At 46.7% G+C, this 26,965-nt stretch overlaps 1 protein-coding gene across 2 annotated transcripts in view; it reads right to left on the bottom strand.

The window, feature by feature from the left end:
* Positions 1-5,394: 5,394 nt before the first annotated feature.
* Positions 5,395-26,965, bottom strand: part of CIST1 (colon, intestine and stomach enriched 1) — a 243,166-nt gene continuing 221,595 nt past the window's right edge. For both annotated transcript variants that reach the window (XM_063916190.1, XM_063916183.1), the window contains exons 6-8: positions 12,950-12,967; positions 12,695-12,852; positions 5,395-5,553 (exon numbers count right to left, since the gene is read on the bottom strand). In XM_063916190.1, coding sequence (XP_063772260.1) covers positions 5,506-5,553; positions 12,695-12,852; positions 12,950-12,967 — 224 coding nt within the window. In that variant the 3' untranslated portion in view covers positions 5,395-5,505. The remainder of the gene's footprint in view (positions 5,554-12,694; positions 12,853-12,949; positions 12,968-26,965) is intronic.

Below are 26,965 nucleotides of genomic sequence, written 5' to 3' on the forward strand. Positions count from 1 at the left end.
CTCCCCTGCCAATCACTTCTGCACATCTCTGATTAAATCTCACCAAATTACCAGGAGTTTATACTGCTGCACCCGTGTATAATGCCCAGATGTTCCCTTTGGCTCATATATTGTGTGTAAATCTGGCTCTGGGGCTAGCCAGTGCCTCCTGAGCCATTTACCTCACTGCACGTCCCTGGGGTGGGAGATAGTCAGTCCCCCAAATAGGGGTAAAAGCAAACAGATGAATGTACACACTGCTAACATGGGTATGTTTTGTTACAATGGTTTAACATTTTAATGTGGTACGTAAAAACAAATTAAAATATATAATAGATATAAGGAATTAAACAGAGATGAACAGTCTATTTAGAAGGACCAGTCTTTGGGCATGCAGATTAGATCCAATTAATTGTGCACACCTTTTGAGCAACATTTCAGAAAGGAAAGCTGTAAAATTGTGCATCCTGTTTGTGCAGGTCATATTGTGCACACAGACAGTCAATGAATAGACAGTTCAACCTTTAATATAAAGTTCTCTTTGGATCAAGACAGTGGGCCGATCCACATAGCACTACAAACCCTCACACAGGACAAATACTAAGGACAGCTTGCCCATCCCCAGCTCACCTTCTGTGAACCAGGATCCTTTCATCATTGGATGCCATTGCCATACGGGCCGTTACCAACTTGGATTCTATTCACTGGGACACAGAACCGGTAAACTGCACCATAGCTGGATTGTATAATTGAACTTTATATCTACGTTTGACCTGCCTATTCATTGACTCTCCGTGTGCACAATATCACTTGCACAAACAGGATGCACAATTTTACAGCTTGCCTTTCTGAAATATTGCTCAAAGGGTGTTCACAATTAACTCATCTGGGTTATGGCGAGATCAACCTGCTGCCATCAGGAAGAAGATTCAGGACCATTCCCACCAGAACCAATAGAAACCTCAAAAGCTTCTTTCCTCAAGCAGTCCACCTGCTGAACTCCTGACAAACCCGCCGGTTGACTGTCCGGTAGCTCTATTCCGATCTTCTGATTGTAACAAGCACTGTGTACTTTTACGTAATCTGTATACTGCATATATCAGCCCCCCCCCCCCCCATCCCCCCCATCTTGTCTACGTGTTCCCCCCTGGCTGCTGCACTGTAAACTGAAAACAAATTCCTAGCATACGCAAATATACCTGGCAAATAAAGCTGATTCTGATTGGATCTAATCTGCATGTCCAGAGACTGGTCCTTCTAAATAGACTGTTCATCTCTATTTAATTCATTATATCTATTATATATCTTAATGTGTTAAAATTTTAAACCACTGTGACAAAACATAGCCTTGTTAGCGCTGTGTATATTCAGCTGTTTACTTCAGAGTTCCTGTTTTTTTCATTTATTTTTTATTATGATTGCCATGTGGTATTGGAAAGGGGCTTTCCATTTTTCCTGTGCCAGCTTTGTAGCCTTTGGCAGGTGGCGGAAGCACACTGCGTTTATGTTTATTTTGCACTACCAGCACAGAATCTCAAGACAGATGCTGTGCAGGCTGATGCAGTTCCCCACTATGACAGGGGCACCCTACATTGCTGTTCTCTCTGTTATAACATGAGTGGTAGAAACAACATTGGACTGGGGCATGAAGGTCCCATGGGGGGAATGCTTAAGGCCAAAATTGTGGAAACCTTTTTGAAAATGGGCATTTTTTAAATTTAACAGCTTATAGCACTAATATATTTTAGATTTATACCAAAAAGCACACATGATTACAATGGCAGTTTAATTTGGAACATAGGGGGTCATTCAGAGTTGTTCGCTCGTTGCCGATTTTTGCAACGGAGCGATTAAGGCGAAAATGCGCATGCGCATGGTACGCAGTGCGCATGCGCTAAGTATTTTAGCTCAAAACTTAGTAGATTTACTGACGTCCGACCTAAGAATTTCCATCGTTGAAGTGATCGGAGTGTGATTGACAGGAAGTGGGTGTTTCTGGGCGGAAACTGACCGTTTTCTGGGAGTGTGCGGAAAAACGCAGGCGTGCCATGATAAAACGCGGGAGTGTCTGGAGAAACGGGGGAGTGGCTGGCCGAACGCAGGGCGTGTTTGTGACGTCAAACCAGGAACGAAACGGGCTGAGCTGATCGCAGTGTAGGAGTAAGTCTCGAGCTACTCAGAAACTAAGAATTTTGTATTTGCAATTCTGCTAATCTTTCGTTTGCAATTCTGCTAAGCTAAGATACACTCCCAGAGGGCGGCGACTTAGCGTGTGCAATGCTGCTAAAAGCAGCTAGCGAGCGAACAACTCGGAATGACCCCCATAATACAATGAACTTTATAACACAATTTTACATTTTGAAAACAGTTATACGTACTGAACTGTGGGAAAGTACATTACTTATTTTCGCACAGTATTCATTAGTATTTTGTTGGGAAGCCTTTTGCTGCAATTAAATACCTCCCAACATTGGTGGCCAGTGGGTTGGGACCTTTGGCGTGTCAAAAGTATGCCCAAGTCAGAAATGGGGAGGAGCCTAGGGATAAGGGGGAGGAGCCTCATGTCACTCCCGTTTCCGGCACTGTGGGGCATGCTCAGCACCTAGGCTCTCTCTGCACTGAGTATAGATGCTGTGCGCATGTACACATCGTCTATTCCCCGCTGCTTACCCACTGCTCTGCATAGTTTGTGCTCCCTGCACCTGCCCCGTCCTCCCTACTGTGGGACACTGATGTATTTGCTGCTATTTAAAGTGCCATTGATCACACAAATTCGTCGCACACCTTTTGTTGTCATACATCCCCACAGCATAACACTAACTGGATGCTTCACACAGTAGGTGTTGTGCACTCGGGTAGCAAATCTTCTCCAGTTCTTCTACGGACGTAGGGTCTGATTCAGACTGGATCACTGCAGCTGCACAGGCAGGGAGCTACTCGGCGGGTGCAAAAGCATCGCCGCCGTGCGATGCTTTTGCACCCTTGCGGGTGGAGGCAGGGGCTGACATGCGGGGCGGACTATCCCTGTGCTGTGCGTCCCCCCGCATGTCTGAGTAACTGATCGTAGATGTGCTAAATTTAGCTTATCTATGATCAGCTCTGAATCACCCCATATTCCATTCCATCACTACCAAATATGCCCATTCTAATCTTTTCTGTCCTTCTTTGAGAGATAAAAGTGATGTTTTCCTTGGAATTCTGGTGTTTAAATTAAAATATTGAAGTCTGCATTGAACTGTCCTGGCACTGATGTTTACACACTCACGTAAATCATTTTGAATTGCCTCAGACAATTTTTTTCTGTCTCTCAAGCACAGTTTTTTCATTCTTCTATCACAGCATGGTGTTGTGGATCTTTTCTTACCCTTAACAGTTTGGTTTTGAATGGACTAAGGGGGACATTTACTAAGCAGTGATAAGAGCGGAGAAGTGAGCCAGTGGAGAAATTGCCCCATCAACCAATCAGCAGCTCTGTATCATTTTATAGTATGCAAATTATGGCTGTTACTTCAGTGCTGATTGGTTGCCTTGTGCTGTTTTCCACCTCAGTAGGAGATCCCATTGTATAACACTAGTGCTCTTAATTGAAATTCAGGTGGAAGCGGTGGGATGCTATTTTGAAAAAACAAATAAAAAAATATTGATTTATCAACGTTCCTTAACCTTACCTTTATATAGTACATTGGTTTCAATTATGTTTTTACACGCAGGAAACCTCCAATGCGACTAATACGATGCTAAAATGAATGGAAACAACTTGGTAAACGTAATGCTTTCTCTATAATTGATCCACTCAAGTCAGCAACTAAACTGAGCATCAAGATCAATTAACAGAGGACAAATAAAATTGCAGTAGTGTTTTTTTCTTGATTTACTGTAGTTTTGAAAATGCAATGTACAGCATGAGTGCAGTAAATGAGTATTATGAATCTCTATATACATAAGATAAAGTCCCTGGTAGGCATCTGTCTGTACGTTCATACTAATCTCGAGAACTGCTGGACGGAATTTGATGCGGTTTTCACTATTCTAAAGAGCATTTGTTGAGGAAGGTTTAGGTGTATGAAACATTAATCTATGAAAAAGGGAGCTGAGCAGTGACGATTTTAGAAGAGAAGAATGGTAAGTGCCTCTTCCTCCTATCTCCTAAGTGCACCTAACATCCCGCCTCCCCATACAAACCTCAGCCCCCTGTCTGATCAAGTGTACCCGTAAGAGTGCTTCTGACTCCCAACTTCCCATGTGCACCTATCATCTCCCTTCACCATATTTACCTATGCCTCCTGCCTCACCAAGCATGCCTCTGCCCTCTCTCCCATGAGTGCCTCTAACACCCCTCCCCATGAGTGCCTCTGTCTCCTACCTCACCCATGTGCACCTATCATCTCCCCTTCCCGTATGTACCTCTGCCCTCCCTACCCATGAGTACCTCTGCCTCCTACCTCCCCATATGTGCCTATGATTTCCCCTCCCCATATGTACCTCAGACCTCCCCCAAGCGTGCCTCTGACTACCCTTGCCATGTGTACCTCTGGCCTCTTCCTCCCCCTGTGTTCCTCTGACTCCTGTATGCTCCTTTGACCTCCTTTCCCCATAAGTTTCTCTGACCCTCTCCCCCATCTCTGCCACCATCCCTTTGCCCCCTCCCCAAGGCTGGTTGCTGCTGAGCATGAGCATGGACGAAAGGAAAGATGACATGTAAGGACAATTTTCCTTTTAATAACGATAAAAAAAGATTATGTAGTAGGTACCTAGTTTAAGGCACTGTGTGTTTTCAGTAAATTCCCCGTTAAATGTAAAGCATTGGGGGCGGTTTCAAATTTTGCTACATGGCCCACAAAGTTCTAGCTATGCCCCTGCCTGTATCTCTACATACTGTAGTAAAAAATAAAGGCCCCGGTATGCATCTGTTTGTTCAGGCCAATCTCGAAAACCAGTGGACATAGTTTGATGTAATTTTCACAGTTCTATAGAGCATTTGTCAAGGAAGCTTGCAGTGTATGAAACATTAATTTATGACAAAAGGGAGCCGAGCAGTGATGATTTTAGTGAAGTCAGCTCCCATGCAGAGCCGGGGTCGGTCACTACAGTAATACAATAAACAAATCAGCCTTTTTGTAAAAAAAAAAAAAAAATCATGAATATAAAATATAGGGGGTAATTCTGAGTTGATCGCATCAGCAAGTTTGTTAGCAATTGGGCAAAACCATGTGCATTGGAGGGGGGGGGGGCAGATATAACATTTCCAGAGAGAGTTAGATTTGGGTGGGTTATTTTATTTCTGTGCAGGGTAAATACTGGCTGCTTTATTTTTACACTGCAATTTAGATTTCAGTTTGAATACACCCCACCCAAATCTAACTCTCTCTGCACATGTTATATCTGCCCCACCTGCAGTGCACATGGTTTTGCCCAATTGCTAACAAATTTGCTGCTGCGATCAACTCAGAATTAGGCCCATACTACAGAAATGTGGAAGACTTTTCACATGAAGACAAATGATCAAGCTGTCATATTGATGTCCCATTATTTTGGAGGATAACGTGCAAAGGGAGCTTCTTCATTCATGCCATTCTATAACAAAAAGAGAAAGACAAATATGTACCTTCCAGTAAATTTAAACAGAAGATGTAAAAAAAAAATTTTTCTTTTTTCAGATGAAATACTGTAAAGCCCATAAAACAAATGTTGTATTTTATCTCAATTCCCTGTAATCTATATTAATGGTGCAGAGTTAAATGTGTACATTTGGCACAGCTAACAGAGTGAGATATGCAAGTGGTACAGACTGGCACACTGAAATATATATATATATATATATATATATATATATGTGACATATGCTGGCAGAGTAAGCTGCAGATATATATTTATATATTTAACAGCCCTGAGGAAGTTTGTTCCCAAATGAAACACGTCTATTGATCCTGTTTTGCTCACCAAGGAAGATTCTACACCATGGTTCCAGCTGTCTATTGGACCTTCTTGATAAGGACCTGGGTGAACCACACTGTCATATTTATTGTATATGTTTTTGTTTCAAGCTTTTTGATTATTGGGCTAAATCCTGGAATGGGGAATTGGAATCCAGAGAGAGGACTACACCATAAGCTTCATTTGATTTAGATAAGCTTCACAACTTCTACTTTGTAGTATGCATAATACATACCTTCAATTTCACCAATCATTGGTACTGAATTACTACACTATTAACAACTTCCTGCTCTCTTGCTTTATATGTATACATGTATTTATAAATGTGTATGTAGCTCCTGGTCCCCCTGGCTTGTACAGTATTTACAGGACTGGGCATTTGCAAGCTAGACCCTGGACTCAGGGGGAGACTCTGGTCCTGGATGAATGTCACAGAAGGTGTCTACAATCAAGAAAGGGGTGACTATTGCCTGGTTTAAGTTCTTACAAACAAAGGGACTTTAGAACATTTGCATACAGTATGTTCACTGAGAACTATTTCTAGTACTGAGAATAGCATTGCGAGAGTAACTAATAGAACCAAAGTAAAGACCTTTTTTTATCAGGCGCTAATATCAAATGCTATAAAAAACCCTTTTGGATAAAATAACAATCAGCTGCAAAAAGTTAATGACCTGGGGTTAGCAGGTCAATCAAATTGCACTGGGCCACCCAAGTACAATTAACCACAAAACTCCAATTGTTAGAAACTTTTGCGCTATATTATAAATTTATATGATATGGCTGACAAAAATAACAGACTCCTATTAAATTAAAAATATTTAATAATATATGAATAATCACAAATCATAAAACAAGACCGGTCTTAGTAATTTAAACATCTAAGATGACAAGTATATATACTTTCCAATAAAAGGAGGTGGACTTAAGCATATTCTGTGCACAGAGGTGTAAAAACTAGCTTTATAGCTAAATGACTTGATATACAAAGTCAAAAAAATATAGATCAAGTGTAGCTGCTGGTAGAACCCGTATAATAGATGTTTCCAATAAACAGTCACTTTGTATCAAAGTTCCTTTGAATGTAATAATCCAACATAGGTCAATAAAATGAAATGAGAGCCGTTTTCAACCGGAATCTTACGTGAGGTGTGAGCAGGTAGTATCAGCAGGAGTACATCCCGACGTCCACCACACTGGCTTCTAGCTGCGGGGAAAACGGCACCTGCACTGGCGCCTGCTACAACCTGTCCTGCTCGGTCTGAATGCTCCACAGGTCTCCACCTCTACGTGCCGTTTGCGGGCACCGGTGAGCGGCTCCTCTCCACTCAAAAAATACAACCAGCAGATGAATGCTGCGGCCGGTATGTACTACGGGTCTAACTCCAGCTGGGGTCCAACAGTTCAGCTTCTGACGCATTTCGCTCCTCCCACAGGGGCTTCCTCAAAGAGAGGAAGCCCCTGTGGGAGGAGCGAAACGCATCAGAAGCTGAACTGTTGGACCCCAGCTGGAGTTAGACCCGTAGTACATACCGGCCGCAGCATTCATCTGCTGGTTGTATTTTTTGAGTGGAGAGGAGCCGCTCACCGGTGCCCGCAAACGGCACATAGAGGTGGAGACCTGTGGAGCATTCAGACCGAGCAGGACAGGTTGTAGCAGGCGCCAGTGCAGGTGCCGTTTTCCCCGCAGCTAGAAGCCAGTGTGGTGGACGTCGGGATGTACTCCTGCTGATACTACCTGCTCACACCTCACGTAAGATTCCGGTTGAAAATGGCTCTCATTTCATTTTATTGACCTATGTTGGATTATTACATTCAAAGGAACTTTGATACAAAGTGACTGTTTATTGGAAACATCTATTATACGGGTTCTACCAGCAGCTACACTTGATCTATATTTTTTTGACTTTGTATATCAAGTCATTTAGCTATAAAGCTAGTTTTTACACCTCTGTGCACAGAATATGCTTAAGTCCACCTCCTTTTATTGGAAAGTATATATACTTGTCATCTTAGATGTTTAAATTACTAAGACCGGTCTTGTTTTATGATTTGTGATTATTCATATATTATTAAATATTTTTAATTTAATAGGAGTCTGTTATTTTTGTCAGCCATATCATATAAATTTATAATATAGCGCAAAAGTTTCTAACAATTGGAATAGAACCAAAGTATCCTTAAAGACAAGGCATCAGCCGGTTCCTGGTGCGTCTGTCTAATGTTTTAAAGTACTGTAGCAATCTTTTAAAAGGCAAAACCAGGTTTGGTAATGCAAATTATAGAGGCCCTAGCAAAGGCATGTTCAGGATCCTAGGCATGTGCATGATATAGCCACACTCCCAGATAGTTTCATCCCCAGACATCATACCCACCTACCTCTTCCTATGTGCAAGCTGATAATGTGGATGTGCTGGGTTGGAGCACCCTCCGATTTCACTGCCCCACCCCCATACTCAGCAAGGATTGGAGTCTGCGATTCCGGCATATTCACTGATTTTTTTGGTTGGTGTAGGGATGGAGGTACCAGTTGAGCAGCTTTCATACAACAACCTGATTTCTTTCTCTCCACTTTCTTATCAACCCCCTGCAATTCAACTTAACCCTCTATACTCCACTGTCCACACTAGAGTTACCAATTATCTACTCAAGGTTAAGCTGAAGAGTCACTTATACCTACTTATCTTTCGTGACCTGCCAGGTGCTTTAAATACAGTTGACGACCAACTTTCATTAATACGCTTCACCCGTTGGCCTTCACAGCACTGATCTTTTGTGTTCACCTATTACTAGGTCCTATTACTAGATGCTCCTTCAGCATCTTTATTGCTGGTTCCTGCGTTAGTGCTGGTCCCTGCTGTTGGCACCAGCATCCATTACTGCACTCTACCTGTTTGGGCTACGTATTCTCTGTTTATACCTCTTCTATGAACTTTCATTCTCCTTCTGCCTCGATTACCACATCTATGCTATTATCATCAAGGACAGACTTTGCTAGGGGGGATGAACGCTCCAATCGACCCTGCTACTGCTTTAATTACCTTTTGATGTTCGGGAGACGGGCAAGCGCTGCAGAGAGGAGCAGGCAGTGTACATAAGGAGAGGCTGACGGGTTATATACACTTACACTGACAGTTCTGCTGTGCAAGCTGATAACAGGCATCCCTGCTCCACTCCTAGGGGATCATTCCGACCAGATCGCTCGCTGCAGTTGTTCGCAGCGCGGCGATCGAGTTGGAATTGCACATGCGCCGGCGACTCATGCCAGACGGCCAAAGGCCGTCGTTGCCTAGTGATCGCCTCTGCCTGAGTGACAGGCAGAGGCGGTCGCTGGGCGGGAGGGGGCCGGACCGTTGGGGGGGGGGGCCACGGCGGCTGCGTGACGTCACACGCAGCCGCTGCGACCCGGGCAGCGAAGAGGTTCTCCCGGCCAGCCGTAGGAGCTGCGCTGGTCAGGAGTTACTCCTCAAATGCGAAAGCATCGCAGCTGTGCGGTGCTTTTGCATTTCTTCGGGGGGGGTGGGGGGGGCACTGACATGCAGGGTGGACTAGCCCTGTGCTGGGCGTCCCCCCACATGCCTGAGTGCCTGATCGTAGCTGTGCTAAATTTAGCACAGCTACGATCAACTCAGAATGACCCCCCCTAATCTCTTACGGAAGAGGAGGAGCTGAGCTAAGGCAGTAATATAGGAGCACTCATCGGCAGCATGTGGCACGGGTGGTCTTCAGTATGCCGGCTGTCGGGATTCCGGTGCACAGTATACCGGCGCCGGAATCCCGACAGCCAGCATACTGACACTTATTCTCCCTCATGGGGGTCCACGACCCCCCTGGAGGGAGAATAAAATAGCGTGGCGCGCGTGGCAAGCGCAGCGAGCCCGCAAGGGGCTCATTTGCGCTCGCCACACTGTCGGTATACCGGCGGTCGGGCTCCCGGCACCGGTATGTTGGTCGCCGGGAGCCCGACCGCCGGCATACCATACTACACCCTGTGGCACTGCCTTTCAGTGGCCGGCACCCATAGGCAGCTGCCTAATGGTGGCGCCAACCCTGCCATGATCCTCTCTCTATGCAGTGATTGCAGTCCAGCACTAAGTAGGTTACGATCCCACTATGCACACCCCTCCCCTGTGATCTACGGAGATCAGCGGCAGCCTCTCTCTGCATGATTTATTACGCTGTGCTGTGAGTGTGAATGGAGGTTGGAGGTGGTGGGGGAGGAATGCAGTGTGGTGTCTAGAAAGTTATTACTGTGTGCAGCCAGCTCCCAGCATGGGACTGGATTAAGCTCAAGGAGGTACAAACCAGACCAAGCAAGGGGTGAGGGTGCTGAACATTAAGCTTATGGAGCCGAAGACGCTGAGCTGCAGTTTACAGAGGGACATGTAATAGCAGCCAGCAGCAACAGCAGATGTGATCCTGTCCCCTCTATCTCCCTGGCCACATCACACCCACCGTAGTATGCACTCCAAGCAGTATGTACTCCCTGCCTTGCTTCACGCAGGTAAGTGGCTGCAAATATGGGCACCCAGCCAGGGCAGGTACGTGGCTATTGGCACATTCCTGTGACTACTTTGAGCAGGGTCTGGTGTTGTTGGTCCTGGGCATTGTGCATGGGGAACTTCCTCCATCTGTCTGTACATTGGGGTGGGGACTAAAGGGAGAGATTCTGTGCTTAAATTCTAAGCAATCTGACTAGATTGCATAGAAATTAAGCAGGGATCTCTCTGTGTGTATACCCATAGTGATAGCGATGCGTGGCCCCGTGTGTCGCTATTGCTGACTCTAGATTTGGCATGCATGCCAAATCTAGTAGATCCCTCACGTCACTGCTCTGTATGCTGAGTGGTGGAAGAGATGTGTGCTGAGCGGTCTGTGCTAGATCACTCAGCACACATCTCCCCCGTGTGTACGGGGCTTAACACTAAAATGCAATCAAAACTTTGCAAGCTGCAGTCTTTGAAGGTTTAACTGCATTTCTCAAATGCTCAAAGCCCTGAAAAGGTGACTGATAGGCACAATGATGTGGTGCTGACATGAGGAAGGGGACCCTCCTATCTTAAGTGAACTAGGGCCTCCCAAAGGCTTAATTCAGCCTGGTCTAGCGGTTCTTGCACAACCTGGGTACACCTGCAGCATTACAGCAGCAACCTGTCCTGAAGTTCCCACTAAGAGTCAGCGCACTGGGTGGGATGGGGATGTAGCTGGGATCCCAGCATTCAACATCCTGGCGGTCAGAATGCCAGCTCTGGAATCCTGACAGCTGTCAGAATGCCGACGGCAGTAACCCGACAGCTGGGATCCCAAACGAAAGTTTGGTTAGGGTTAGGCTGCAGGGGAGGGGAAGGTTAGGGTTAGGCTGAGGGAGGGTTAGGGTTAGGCTGTGGGAAGGGAGGGATAGGGTAAGGCTGCAGGAGGAGAGTTTAGGGTCATGTTTAGGCTGCAGGGAGAGAGGGTTAGGGGGAGGACTAGGGTTCTCTTATCTAAGCTCCCCTGTCGGGTTTTAGCCAGCCGGAATGCTGGGATCGGTATTCTGACCGCCGGCATCCTGACTGCCAGTATACCATACCCAACCTGCAGGATGTACTAATGGGAAAATGTGGTAAAACCCTAGTTTTAGGGTTTTTACCACATTTCCCGTATGTACTAAGACCCGGACACCGGGTTTTCAAAAGTGTGTGTGTGTGGGGGAATCAGGGGCAGTATTGAGTAGCTTTGCCTAGGGCACCTAGACACCTTGCACCGGCCCTGCCTCTAGCCTCCAAACTTTCAAGCGTTCCCTGAAAACTCACCTCTTCAGGCAAGCCTACCAAATTCCAGACCCACCCACATAACCTTCAGAAGCATTCATGTCTAATTACATCCCATCAGGACTGTCTTTACAATTTGGTGGGACCGCTATGCTATAGATAGCGCCTATCCTTATGTATCCTTCCTATTTCCCTACAGATTGTAAGATTGCAAGCAGGGCCTTCCTACCTCTATGTCTGTCTGTCTGTTATTATTACCCAGTTTGTCTTATCACTATTGTTTCCAATTGTAAAGCACAACTGAATATGCTACACTATATGAGAAACTGTAATAAATAAATAAATATCCATCTCAACATATGTTGTATCCATCTTGCTATATATTATATTATTTTCACTATATGTTATATCCAGACAGTACCACTTAGCCAGAATCCAGAAAGTCATATGTCATATCCAGAAAGTTGCAATTTTGAATTGAATGGCTTTTAAAACATTATTTCTGTTTTTTACTTTTGTCAATGCTACGGTTTGGTTCACCTATCAAATTATTTATCCAAAGAAATCTCTTAATTCTCCCAAATACGAGCTGCCGCCATTAGAGTCACCGCAAATCTACTATCACATACCTCCCAACATGTAAAAATCCGATCTTGGGACTCTTTGCATCAAAGGCATGAGCATGTCAGGGGGCGTATGAGGTCAGGCACCATGGCAGATGACATCTTGGTGGCATGATCGTATGTCATGCTCGCATTTCTCGCCACAATGGAGTGCTTGCCCAGCTTGCTGTGAGCTACTGGGCAGTCCCATGTCCCAGACAGTGTGGATGAAGCACGTATTCACACATCATCTATTCACTGCAGGTCAGCTATCCAGAGCAGTGTGTGAGGGGGTGCCCCCACCTGCAGGACACTGTGGCCCGCAGATGGGACAGTTCCTGAACGTGAGACTGTCCTGCAGAAATCAGGACAGATGGGAGGTATGCTGTTATCTTTTTAATAGTCACAGTGTATCTACAATCTACATACCATGGGAACCTCATCCAGTTTCTTAAATTCTGGATCATTTCTCTGGCAGAACTTCACAGCTGTCACAGTAAGCGCAATGCAGAGAAGGCAGACAAAAATGCAGATGACAGCGACCAGGCCTGGGTTATCAGACAGGCCTTTATATGTTTCCTGAGTATCTATAGTCACAAAAAGAAAAGCAGATTATTTCTCACAGTAAACAAGTGACCACAACCCCATAATTGGAGTATAAAATGTGTTAATTGAATATCATACCTCCTGGAATAGATGCATCTGAAAAACAGAAAATAAAAGCAAGTATATTAGTTCTGAGGCTGAAAGTTCTGTATAAAACAATTTCAGTCATCTAGTAATAGAAGTGGTACATCACTGTCCTCTTGTGTTTGCAATAGTGTACTGCAATATTACAGGTGAGAAACACTGTACATACAGTATTTAAGTGTAAAGGGTAGGAGCAGAAATTCTTAACAGAGACATCAGCTTGACCACTTCACCTGTGAGATATATATTTACTTCTATGTTTAGCACTGGTTTTAATACAATTCCATCAAGCAATCCTCTATAGCCAGACACGCTTATATAGGGCATATTCAAATTCACACTAAGAATTTGAGGTTTTTGCAATGATTTCATACAAATTAAGTTTCTCCAGCATTTCTGAAATAACTTTTGGAGTAAATTTTGCAGAAATCTCCTCTTTGCCCACAACTTGCATCTGTTCTATTTGCTGATTGCATTTCCCTTTAGAGGTATGAGAAACGCAAACAGTCTAGATTTACCACGTTGAAATTACGTATTTTTTTCAGAGGGAGCCCCAGAAAGCTGATGCTGTTTTTGGATGGCTGTTAGCAGAAGTCTTCCTGAAAGGCTGATATTTTCAGATTCCTGCCATGCCCCTCCACTGCCCAGCTCAGAGTTGCCTACGCTCCCTCATTCTGCAGGAGGCTCCCTGAAATAGCAGCAATCTCCCTCACTCCCTGAATAGTCCAGCAATCTCCCTGATTTTACCTTACCCCCATTATATAGCTGTTACATTCTTGGGGAAAAGATAAATTAGAGATATATACATTCAAATGGGATCATCAGTGCCATTTCCCTGTATTGGTTATAAGGCACAATGATCCCTATGGCTACATTCATTTTAAATAAGGTTTCTGATGACCACTTACAGTATATGTGTATACAGTATACTAACTTAGGGGCTCATTTACATTTTGATGTAAGTAATTTGCATGACACGCCTGTCAGATGCAACAGTACACGTCCGCGCTTATAGGTGTTAATTTCACAATCTCCCTGAAATGCTTTTTCAAAAGTAGGCAAGTATGGCCCAGCTACCCCATTCCCCCACCCTCCCCCACTACAGCTGATATCAGGAAACAGCACTGCATGTGATTAATTCCTAAACTCAAGAATACAACTTGTAATACAATTAAAAATGAACAACTTTTGTGAAGGATGGTTCACACAAATAATTGTACATTTGGTCTGATTTATGTTTGTAAGTAAAGCAAAAAAGCAAGCGACTGGGCAGCGCCATGTTGCACTGCAGGTGGGGCAGATTTAACACGCAGGGAGAGTTATATTTGGATGGGGTGTGTTCAAACTGAATCTTAATTGCAGTGTAAAAATAAAGCTGTCTAACATTTGTGGGCAACATGCAAAAGAAGCCAGTATTTACCCTGCACAGAAAAGTATAATCCATCAAAATCTAAATCTCTCTGCGCGTTACATCTTCCCTACCTGCAGTGCAACATGGTTTTGCCCAGTTGTGTGCTTTTTTGCTTTACTTACAAGCATGAATCAGGCCCATAGTGGCCATGTTTTTACTTTAATGTTATTTTACTGCTCTGTCTGCATCTAGAAATACATTGGCCCATTTTATGATCAATAACAAACTAAATTAAAAATATACTGTAGCAGATCACACTGTATGCAGCTAGGCTCTTTCCTTCATATACTGCACTGTATCTCATGGGGCTGAGGTCTGTAAGATCATACTACTGTGCCTGCTGCTATTCATTTGGCGCACATGCAGTTACACTGTAAGGGTGTGCAGACATATACAGACCATAGATTCCGCCCAGATCATCACAGCTGTGGGTGATGCAGGGGGCGTGGCTTCTTTTGGGAGGGGGAGTGATGCGGTGGGAAAGGTAGTGGGTAGGGGCATGACTGTGAATTTGCATAATTGTAACCATGCCCCCACTGTACAATGCCGATATTACTGGTTGATAGTAGGGGGTGTGGCTACGGTATTGTGCATACCTCCCAGCTATCCTGAATTTAGCGGGACAATCCCGCTAATTGGACACTGTCCTGCTGTCCCACCCGTGGGTTGCAGTGTCCTGCGGGCAGTGGGTGACAGTTTGGAGAGCCAGTGATCCCTGCTGCTCTGCTCTGCAAAGCAGCCGGTGATCACTAAATATATGCCATGCTCATGCGCACGCATCTATCAGTGCAATGAGGGGAGTCGGGGGCTGTCCAGCCGCTCAGGGAGTGCTGGACACGCCCCCCGAATGACGAAAATGGGGATCGGGGTGATTGGCCACACCCCCTCCACCCAAAGACTCTGGCGTGGCATGCCCCTACTCAGAAGATACGAAAGGTGGGAGGTATGGTTGTGATTCAGCCCCCACCCTAAACACCCTCTGTCACAGATGAAGCAGGGGGGTGTGGGGAATGCAGGCGGTGGAGGTCAGCTCCAGGAGACTTGCTCACTTCCCCGAGGGGCCGGTAGCACTCCCGACTTTCAGCAGCCTCCCAGCTGTTTCGAGAGAGTAGGCAAGTATGGTACAGATGAAACCGGAAAATGTATCCCATTATCCTGAATTACAGTATGCTAAATAGGAACAAAGGGGGTCATTCCGAGTTGTTCGCTCGCTAGCAGTTTTTAGCAGCCGTGCAAACGCGATGCCGCCTCCCACTGGGAGTGTATTTTAGCTTAGCAGAAGTACGAACGAAAGGATCGCAGAGCGGCTACAAAATTTTTTTGTGCAGTTTCAGAGTAGCTTCAGACCTACTCAGCGCTTGCGATGACTTCAGACTGTTCAGTTCTTGTTTTGACGTCACGAACACGCCCTGCGTTCGCACAGCCATGCCTGCATTTTTTCTAGCACGCCTGCGTTTTTCGAACACTCCCTGAAAAGGGTCAGTTGACACCCAGAAATGCCCTCTTCCTGTCAATCACTCTGCGGCCAGCAATGCGACTGAAAAGCTTTGCTAGACCTTGTGTGAAACTACATCGTTCGTTGTAATAGTACGACGCGCGTGCGCATTGCGCTGCATACACATGCGCAGAAGTGCCATTTTTTTGCATGATCGCAGCGCAGCAAACGAAATCTGCTACCGAACAACTCGGAATGACCCCCAAAATCTTAAACACTATTGTCTGTATGCTCAGCATTTGGCTTTGTTAGGAAAGGATCCAGTTTACAGATTTCACTGAGATGTACAGTACCATACCTCCCAACTTTCGGATATCTGAAGGTGGGACTCCTCGTGTGGTGCCGAAAGGGGGCGTGGTCTATTGAAAAATGGGTGTGGCCTCGCGTGAATAACTTGATCGCGAGCCATTCCTCCAAATTTTGTCACAGTGGGGGCCTGGCCAGCGCTCTGTGAGCTGCTGGCCATGCCCCCAGTCCCTCTGTCTCACTGGAATAGACGCTGAACTGAGCAGAGCAGCGAGTGATAGGGAGCCTCCCAACTGCCCCCTTCCCCCCCACCGTGGGACACTGCGGCCCGCAGGAGGGACAGCGGGACAGACCCATAAAATTGTGACAGTTGGGAGGTATGCAATACTGCAGCATTTTAATAGGGCTTGCTGGAGAGATTGTGAATGTGTCTTAAATATACTTGACACTCTGCAGGCTGGGACCAGTGGCCTGTTGCTGATATATTTCTGTTGTTCACATGGCACCAATTTAAAACAACGCAATATAACAAGTGATAACTAATGTAGAGTGTCTCACTGTGTCACTGCAAGCGGCACTTCCACACACTCAATACATTTCACTTTCTTATGCTGCTAGCTGGAGCCGCTAAAAGTGCATCATGAAGCTTATTTTCCCGCTGATAAACAAGTCCATTTGCTACTTTAAAATGGAGGATAGTAGAGTGAACGGTAGGACCAATTGCAAGCTAACTGTGGCGTGCCACTGGGCATCCTGCTCACGTCCCTTTGGTTTTTGTCTGGGGGTTTAATACAGGTAGCTGCTGTGTGACTCATGCTCCCTAGTTTGCAGTAAAGCCCAGTACACACTAGGCGATCCCCGCCGACGCCGATATTGTCAGCGGTGGGGTCCGGTGGGGTGCTGGCATTGGCAAGTGCATACACACTTGCCGATGCATCTGCAGCATGGCTGACGTTAACAAGGACCTCCCTCGTCTGTACATGTTCAGACGAGGGAGGGAGTCGTCAACGATGTTCAGGAGTGCGCATCGTTTAACGACATTTAGTGTACACACTGGACGAGATTGTGAAAGATCTCGCTCAGATCAGCCCTTCTGAGCGAGATCTTTCACTTTCTTGTCTAGTGTGTATGAGGCTTAAGTCAAAAGTGTTGAATGAGCATATACACGTGTGACATGTCTAGCCATTCTACTGTCTGATGTAGCTGCTGAAATGGTCACTCCTTATCCCTAACAGAAGCTGCCATACACACTCATATATGAGATGAGTGCATGTGAAAAGATAAAAGGAGCTGATGAGGAGTTTTAAAAATTGTGCACACATTGGGGGTCATTCCGACATGTTCGCATGCAGCAGTTTTTCGCTGCGGTGCGAACGGGTCGGAAATGCGCATGCACGGCGGATGCAATGCGCACACGTATCATTGCCTGGCGATGATCGTCGCCGGGCAACAACACCGCCAGCGAGAAATGTGATCGCAGCGGCGATCGCAAGAAGACGGACAGGCGGGAGGTGTTCCGGGGCGGATACCCACCGTTTTCCAGGCGTGGTGAGTCCAACGCAGGCGGATCCAGGCGTTTGGAGGGCGGATGTTTGACGTTAGGACCGGGACCTTCATCGCTGGATCTGTCGCACTGGGTGAGTAACTGCAGCCTTGGTCTTGTTTTACTTGAAACTTTTTCAGCATAGCAGGGCTGCACAAGCGTTCGCAGCCCTGCTACGCTAAAATACACTCACCCATAGTTGATCGCACGAGCAGCAAAAAGTTGCTACGTGCGATCAACTCGGAATGACCCCCATAAGGTGGAATTCAATTGTTTGAAAAGTTGGTTGGGTGTCTGTTTTTTTCCTGTCTATATGATAGGAAAAAACAGACACCCAACTGACTTTTCAAAAAATTGAATACCCCCCATAAAGTGCATCATAGCTGTACATATCTACAGCAGTATCTGCCTCTGCATGGGTAGAATATGATTCTGGGTTACTATTAGCAATTATCATCAGTGTGAACTCACACCTGCAATATACTAGGCGTAAAATATTTGTATTTGCACTTTTGTGCTGATCTACATGTTGATGCTCCCAAACGGCATACTTTGTGGTATGTATGAGAACTGCACTTTTCACTATCCTACCCACTTCGGTTTTGTATAGTGTACATGCTTGAAAGAACATTTCTGTAGACCTAGCACTAAAGCAGAAATCTATCTTCTAATCAGTGGTGTATCTATAATGGGTGTAGTGTGTGCAGGGGGCCCTGGCCGCACACATGCTGCACCCATTTCTTCAGTACCTACCTCTCCAGAGTCCCACATCAGTGACAACAGCGCTGCACAAATTATCGGGGAAATGGCGCGGTGGCCATTTTCTGAGCATTTTATGCGCGGGTAGGAGGGTAATTGTGGGAAAATGGCTACAGCACCATTTTTACGGAGTCCTGCACATGCATAGTAGACTATAGCATAGCTCAGAGACTACACTGCCAGCGAGAGAGAGGAGGGGGCTGGTCGGAGACTGCATACGGCCCCCTGGATGAAGACTGCACACAGGACCCCGTGTTTGTTGAAGAAATCTCCATGTACAATCACTAAAATAATATCTGTCACTTCTGCTCCATTGGGAGGTTTCTCCCTGAGCTTGCCTTTAGGACACCTGCGTTACAGTTTGACAGGTGTACTGCCCCAGTCCTGGAGCAGACTTCGGTATCTATTATCAATATGCAGGAATAGAAAAAAAAATTGTCACTTATTACAGCGATAAAGTATATCAATCAATAAAAATTTACCAGTCCAGCTAAGCGATGGCCAACTACCCAGCAATACTGACTGACAGTGGTTAGGAGAGTTTTAGTGGTAAATTAACTAAAGGTGCATACACACGGTAAGATATAGACTATGCTCGATTTTGACTACGCAATTTCCCTTGAACTCCCCCAGAGCCACCGATTTTGACTATCTGTACTTTCGGTTTTGACTGCGATTTTGACTAAGTGCCAATATTGACTATATCTTGTACTAGATAGAACACTATATAGTCAAGAGTGACTTGCCTGCACAGTCTATATAGCCTTGCGATACCAACCCCGTGGGAGTGCGCATCGGGATCGAATCGGGATCGCAAGGTGGCTATCACCCTGCGATTTGCACTAACTTTCCTTGCAAATTTTGACTATATAGTCAAAATCGAAAGAACTCTCACCGTGTGCACACACCTTAAGATGGGAGTTCTATTTAAGATGGGATGTTGTCCATAGCAACCAATCAGATTCCAGGTATTATCTTCTAGAAGGTGCTAGATAAATGAGAAGTAAGATGTGATTGGCTGCTATTGGCAACATCCCATCTTCAGGGCTGGCAACAGAAATCTTGGGGCCCGGTACACCAATATCTGTGGGGCCCCCGCAACCTCCCTTGACATGGCAGAGAAAATGTAAAAACAAACAGGGGTCCGGCACAGCAACTTACCAACTGCTCAATACTGGGTGCCCTCACAAATAGACGGATGCAGTGTAAGAGAGGTACGGTACTCCAATGATTCAGTCCAAACCATGCTGTATAAAACATAGTTTGGACTGAATCACTGGAGTGCCGCACCTCTCGTACACTATATATCTATACCTATATCTATCTATAGGTATATATGTGACACTCTGAAATGGACCCTCTGTGATTTGGATTTATAAGGATATATGTATATAGACACTATCACTCCTTATTTGAGACAACCCGAGCGGGACCCCTAAATGGGCGCTTTTTTATCACTCCCGTTGGATGACGTCAGCGGCCGCCCTAACCTGGAGGACACAAGGACCCTGGGAATCCAAGCCACAGCTCCTCAAAGTGGGAGAACTGTGAGCCAGTTGATTGTAAGCGGCTAGGCGGGAAGACAAGGAGGGTGGAGTTGGCGCCCAGTGTGTAACTGAGGAGAGAGCGCGAGTGTGTGAGGAGAGCTGCTGTCGAGAGCCTGTTGTGAGGTGACTGGAAACTGAGACCGGGCACCGCCGCCAGTGCGCACATAGCTGATGGGAGCGTGGCTGAGGAGAAGCCGCCAGGACAGAGAGGACAGGAGCTGAGAGCCGCCAGCCACAGTCGTGACTAGCCGGGATCCCACCGCAGAGACAGAAACAGCCACACGGAGAGAGACGCGCTGCTGAGTAGACCCTGAGCCATACGCCAGAAGACGGTAGTGGAGGTCCGCGGTGAGTGATCGACCGCACATTGCAGAGACAGTTTACCGAGGAGAGGGCCACAGTGTGAACGACCTGATGCGCTCAAGTAACGGTACAGGAACTATCCCCTGATAGAAATAAAGCACTGCACACAGGGACAGAGATGGTGCTAAACATATGGGGTTACCTAGCTCTCTATTCCTCAAGGCAGTACTAGACAGTAGAAGAAAAACAGGTTACCTAGTTACTGTGGTAATAAGGAGACTGGCATACAGCAGCACAGGTTGAGAGAGACTCACAGCATAGAGATTCTTTATTTACAGTGGAATATTATAAGAAGAGGGTTACACTAGGAACTGTGTCTGCTAATTACTGTGTCTGTTGTTGAAGCTACCGCATTACCCTTGTCATTTCTGCATGCTGACCGTAGTTATACAGGGGATGGAATTACTCTGTTAAACCTGAGACTAACTGAGATAGGAGGAATGTGGCAAATCTCATATAAGTGTTTTCTCTGACGTCCTAAGTGGATGCTGGGGACTCCGTCAGGACCATGGGGAATAGCGGCTCCGCAGGAGACAGGGCACAAAAGTAAAAGCTTTAGGATCAGGTGGTGTGCACTGGCTCCTCCCCCTATGACCCTCCTCCAAGCCTCAGTTAGGTTTTTGTGCCCGGCCGAGAAGGGTGCAATCTAGGTGGCTCTCCTAAAGAGCTGCTTAGAGTAAAAGTTTTGTTAGGTTTTTTATTTTCAGTGAGTCCTGCTGGCAACAGGCTCACTGCATCGAGGGACTTAGGGGAGAAGAAGTGAACTCACCTGCGTGCAGGATGGATTGGCTTCTTAGGCTACTGGACACTAGCTCCAGAGGGACGATCACAGGTACAGCCTGGATGGGTCACCGGAGCCGCGCCGCCGACCCCCTTGCAGATGCTGAAGAGAGAAGAGGTCCAGAAATCGGCGGCTGAAGACTTCTCAGTCTTCATGAGGTAGCGCACAGCACTGCAGCTGTGCGCCATTGCTCTCAGCACACTTCACACCAACGGTCACTGAGGGTGCAGGGCGCTTGGGGGGGCGCCCTGGGCAGCAATGAAAGTACCTATGCTGGCTAAAAATACATCACATATAGCCCCTGGGGCTATATGGATGTATTTAACCCCTGCCAGGTTGTCAGAAAAACGGGAGAAGAAGCCCGCCGAAAAGGGGGCGGGGCCTATTCTCCTCAGCACACAGCGCCATTTTCCTACACAGCTCCGCTGCTAGGAAGGCTCCCAGGCTCTCCCCTGCACTGCACTACGGAAACAGGGTTAAAACAGAGAGGGGGGGCACTTATTTGGCGATATTATTATATATTAAGATGCTATAAGGGAAAACACTTATATAAGGTTGTCCCTGTATAATATAGCGTTTTGGTGTGTGCTGGCAAACTCTCCCTCTGTCTCCCCAAAGGGCTAGTGGGGTCCTGTCCTCTATCAGAGCATTCCGTGTGTGTGTGCTGTGTGTCGGTACGTGTGTGTCGACATGTATGAGGACGATGTTGGTGAGGAGGCGGAGCAATTGCCTGTAATAGTGATGTCACTCTCTAGGGAGTCGACACCGGAATGGATGGCTTATTTAGGGAATTACGTGATAATGTCAACACGCTGCAAGGTCGGTTGACGACATGAGATGGCCGGCAAACCAATTAGTACCTGTCCAGGCGTCTCAAACACCGTCAGGGGCTTTAAAACGCCCATTTACCTCAGACGGTCGACACAGACACGGACACTGACTCCAGTGTCGACGGTGAAGAAACAAACGTATTTTCCATTTGGGCCACACGTTACATGTTAAGGGCAATGAAGGAGGTGTTACATATTTCTGATACTACAAGTACCACAAAAGAGGGTATTATGTGGGGTGTGAAAAAACTACCTGTAGTTTTTCCTGAATCAGATAAATTAAATGAAGTGTGTGATGATGCGTGGGTTTCCCCCGATAGAAAATTATTGGCGTTATACCCTTTCCCGCCAGAAGTTAGGGCGCGTTGGGAAACACCCCTTAGGGTGGATAAGGCGCTCACACGCTTATCAAAACAAGTGGCGTTACCGTCTCCAGATACGGCCGCCCTCAAGGAGCCAGCTGATAGGAGGCTGGAAAATATCCTAAAAAGTATATACACACATACTGGTGTTATACTGCGACCAGCGATCGCCTCAGCCTGGATGTGCAGCGCTGGGGTGGCTTGGTCGGATTCCCTGACTGAAAATATTGATACCCTTGACAGGGACAGTATTTTATTGACTATAGAGCATTTAAAGGATGCATTTCTATATATGCGAGATGCACAGAGGGATATTTGCACTCTGGCATCAAGAGTAAGTGCGATGTCCATATCTGCCAGAAGATGTTTATGGACACGACAGTGGTCAGGTGATGCAGATTCCAAACGGCACATGGAAGTATTGCCGTATAAAGGGGAGGAGTTATTTGGGGTCGGTCCATCGGACCTGGTGGCCACGGCAACAGCTGGAAAATCCACCTTTTTTACCCCAAGTCACATCTCAGCAGAAAAAGACACCGTCTTTTCAGCCTCAGTCCTTTCGTCCCCATAAGGGCAAGCAGGCAAAAGGCCAGTCATATCTGCCCAGGGATAGAGGAAAGGGAAGAAGACTGCAGCAGGCAGCCCATTCCCAGGAACAGAAGCCCTCCACCGCTTTTGCCAAGTCCTCAGCATGACGCTGCGGCCGTACAAGCGGACTCAGGTGCGGTGGGGGGTCGTCTCAAGAGTTTCAGCGCGCAGTGGGCTCACTCGCAAGTGGACCCCTGGATCCTACAAGTAGTATCCCAGGGGTACATATTGGAAATTCGAGACGTCTCCCCCTCGCAGGTTCCTGAAGTCTGCTTTACCAACGTCTCCCTCCGACAGGGAGGCAGTATTGGAAACAATTCACAAGCTGTATTCCCAGCAGGTGATAATCAAAGTACCCCTCCTACAACAAGGAAAGGGGTATTATTCCACACTATATTGTGGTACTGAAGCCAGACGGCTCGGTGAGACCTATTCTAAATCTGAAATATTTGAACACTTACATACAAAGGTTCAAATCAAGATGGAGTCACTCAGAGCAGTGATAGCGAACCAGGAAGAAGGGGACTATATGGTGTCCCTGGACATCAAGGATGCTTACCTCCATGTCCCAATTTGCCCTTCTCACCAAGGGTACCTCAGGTTCGTGGTACAAAACTGTCACTATCAGTTTCAGACGCGGCCGTTTGGATTGTCCACGGCACCCCGGGTCTTTACCAAGGTAATGGCCGAAATGATGATTCTTCTTCAAAGAAAAGGCGTCTTAATTATCCCTTACTTGGACGATCTCCTGATAAGGGCAAGGTCCAGAGAACAGTTGGAGGTCGGAGTAGCACTATCTCAAGTAGTTCTACGACAGCATGGGTGGATTCTAAATATTCCAAAATCGCAGCTGTCTCCGACGACACGTCTGCTGTTCCTAGGGATGATTCTGGACACAGTCCAGAAAAGGGTGTTTCTCCCGGAGGAGAAAGCCAGGGAGTTATCCGAGCTAGTCAGGAACCTCCTAAAACCAGGAAAAGTGTCAGTGCATCATTGCACAAGGGTCCTGGGAAAAATGGTGGCTTCTTACGAAGCGATTCCATTCGGCAGATTTCACGCAAGAACTTTTCAGTGGGATCTGCTGGAAAAATGGTCCGGATCGCATCTTCAGATGCATCAGCGGATAACCCTGTCTCCAAGGACAAGGGTGTCTCTTCTGTGGTGGCTGCAGAGTGCTCATCTACTAAAGGGCCACAGATTCGGCATTCAGGACTGGGTCCTGGTGACCACGGATGCCAGCCTGAAAGGCTGGGGAGCAGTCACACAAGGAAAAAATTTCCAGGGAGTGTGATCAAGTCTGGAGACTTCTCTCCACATAAATATACTGGAGCTAAGAGCAATTTACAATGCTCTAAGCTTAGCAAGACCTCTGCTTCAAGGTCAGCCGGTATTGATCCAGTGGGACAACATCACGGCAGTCGCCCACGTAAACAGACAGGGCGGCACAAGAAGCAGGAGGGCAATGGCAGAAACTGCAAGGATTCTTCGCTGGGCGGAAAATCATGTGATAGCACTGTCAGTAGTGTTCATTCCGGGAGTGGACAACTGGGAAGCAGACTTCCTCAGCACGACCTCCACCCGGGAGAGTGGGGACTTCATCGGGAAGTCTTCCACATGATTGTGAACCGTTGGGAAAGACCAAAGGTGGACATGATGGCGTCCCACCTGAACAAAAAACTGGACAGGTATTGCGCCAGCTCAAGAGACCCTCAGGCAATAGCTGTGGACGTTCTGGTAACACCGTGGGTGTACCAGTCGGTGTATGTGTTCCCTCCTCTGCTTCTCATACCTAAGGTACTGAGAATTATAAGACGTAGAGGAGTAAGAACTACACTCGTGGCTCCGGATTGGCCAAGAAGGACTTGGTACCCGGAACTTCAAGAGATGCTCACAGAGGACTCATGGCCTCTGCCGCTAAGAAGGGACTTGCTTCAGCAAGTACCATGTCTGTTCCAAGACTTACCGCGGCTGCGTTTGACGGCATGGCGGTTGAACGCCGGATCCTAAGGGAAAAAGGCATTCCGGAAGAGGTCATTCCTACCCTGGTCAAAGCCAGGAAGGAGGTGACCGCACAACATTATCACCACATGTGGCGAAAATATGTTGCGTGGTGTGAGGCCAGGAAGGCCCCACGAAGAAATTTCAACTCGGTCGATTCCTGCATTTCCTGCAAACAGGAGTGTCTATGGGCCTCAAATTGGGGTCCATTAAGGTTCAAATTTCGGCCCTGTCGATTTTCTTCCAGAAAGAATTGGCTTCAGTTCCTGAAGTCCAGAAGTTTGTCAAGGGAGTACTGCATATACAACCCCCTTTTGTGCCTCCAGTGGCACTGTGGGATCTCAACGTAGTTCTGGGATTCCTCAAATCACATTGGTTTAAACCGCTCAAATCTGTGGATTTGAAATATCTCACATGGAAAGTGACATGATGTTGGCCCTGGCCTCGGCCAGGCGAGTGTCAGAATTGGCGGCTTTGTCTCACAAAAGCCCATATCTGATTGTCCATTCGGACAGGGCAGAGCTGCGGACTCGTCCCCAGTTTCTCCCTAAGGTGGTGTCAGCGTTTAACCTGAACCAGCTTATTGTGGTACCTGCGGCTACTAGGGACTTGGAGGACTCCAAGTTGCTAGATGTTGTCAGGGCCCTGAAAATATAGGTTTCCAGGACGGCTGGAGTCAGGAAAACTGACTTGCTGTTATCCTGTATGCACCCAACAAACTGGGTGCTCTTGCTTCTAAGCAGACGATTGCTAGTTGGATGTGTAGTACAATTCAGCTTGCACATTCTGTGGCAGGCCTGCCACAGCCAAAATATGTAAATGCCCATTCCACAAGGAAGGTGGGCTCATCTTGGGCGGCTGCCCGAGGGGTCTCGGCTTTACAACTTTGCCGAGCTGCTACTTGGTCAGGGGCACACCCTGGCTGAGGAGGACCTGGAGTTCTCTCACTCGGTGCTGCAGAGTCATCCGCACTCTCCCGCCCGTTTGGGAGCTTTGGTATAATCCCCATGGTCCTGACGGAGTCCCCAGCATCCACTTAGGACGTCAGAGAAAATAAGAATTTACTTACCGATAATTCTATTTCTCGTAGTCCGTAGTGGATGCTGGGCGCCCATCCCAAGTGCGGATTGTCTGCAATACTTGTACATAGTTATTGTTACAAAAATCGGGTTATTATTGTTGTGAGCCATCTTTTCAGAGGCTCCGCTGTTATCATGCTGTTAACTGGGTTCAGATCACAGGTTGTACAGTGTGATTGGTGTGGCTGGTATGAGTCTTACCCGGGATTCAAAATCCTTCCTTATTGTGTACGCTCGTCCGGGCACAGTATCCTAACTGAGGCTTGGAGGAGGGTCATAGGGGGAGGAGCCAGTGCACACCACCTGATCCTAAAGCTTTTACTTTTGTGCCCTGTCTCCTGCGGAGCCGCTATTCCCCATGGTCCTGACGGAGTCCCCAGCATCCACTACGGACTACGAGAAATAGAATTATCGGTAAGTAAATTCTTATTTTTTGCCAGGAGAGAGTACAGTGCCTAAATGCCTTGCCACTTCTGAACTGCTCAATTATATCTACATACCTCCCAACATGACCCTCTCCAGGAGGGGGAGAATGCTCTGCTCCTGGTCTTCCCTCTTAATGTATGATTGCCATCACCTGTGGTGAAACACCTTTCTTATCCATTAACCTGTCACAAAACGGGTACCTGCAATCATACCTTAAGAGAAAAGTCCAGAAGCAGAGCATAGTGTCCCTCCTGGAGAGGGTCATGTTGGGAGGTATGTATCTACACCTGCATACCACCACCCTGTATTTCCTTGGCAACCTATGCTATTTGATCCCTGCGTGAAACTGCATGATATTGCTACACCGGAATAGCCTGTGTTGTTCACTGCTTACCTCCTTCTCGCAACAACAGGCTACACTATATTCACCTATGCATGCTTCCCTTTATAGAACTGTACTAGATGCAGCTTTCAGCTGTGCTTAATCCTGCTAAGGAACTGTGATATATATCACGCTCACACACAACTTTTTCATCTTTGATGACAAATACTTCAGACAGCGAACGGGGTGTGCCATGGGAT

The sequence above is a fragment of the Pseudophryne corroboree genome, chromosome 1 (assembly GCF_028390025.1).
Source record: "Pseudophryne corroboree isolate aPseCor3 chromosome 1, aPseCor3.hap2, whole genome shotgun sequence".
NCBI classification, from domain to species: Eukaryota; Metazoa; Chordata; class Amphibia; order Anura; family Myobatrachidae; genus Pseudophryne; species Pseudophryne corroboree.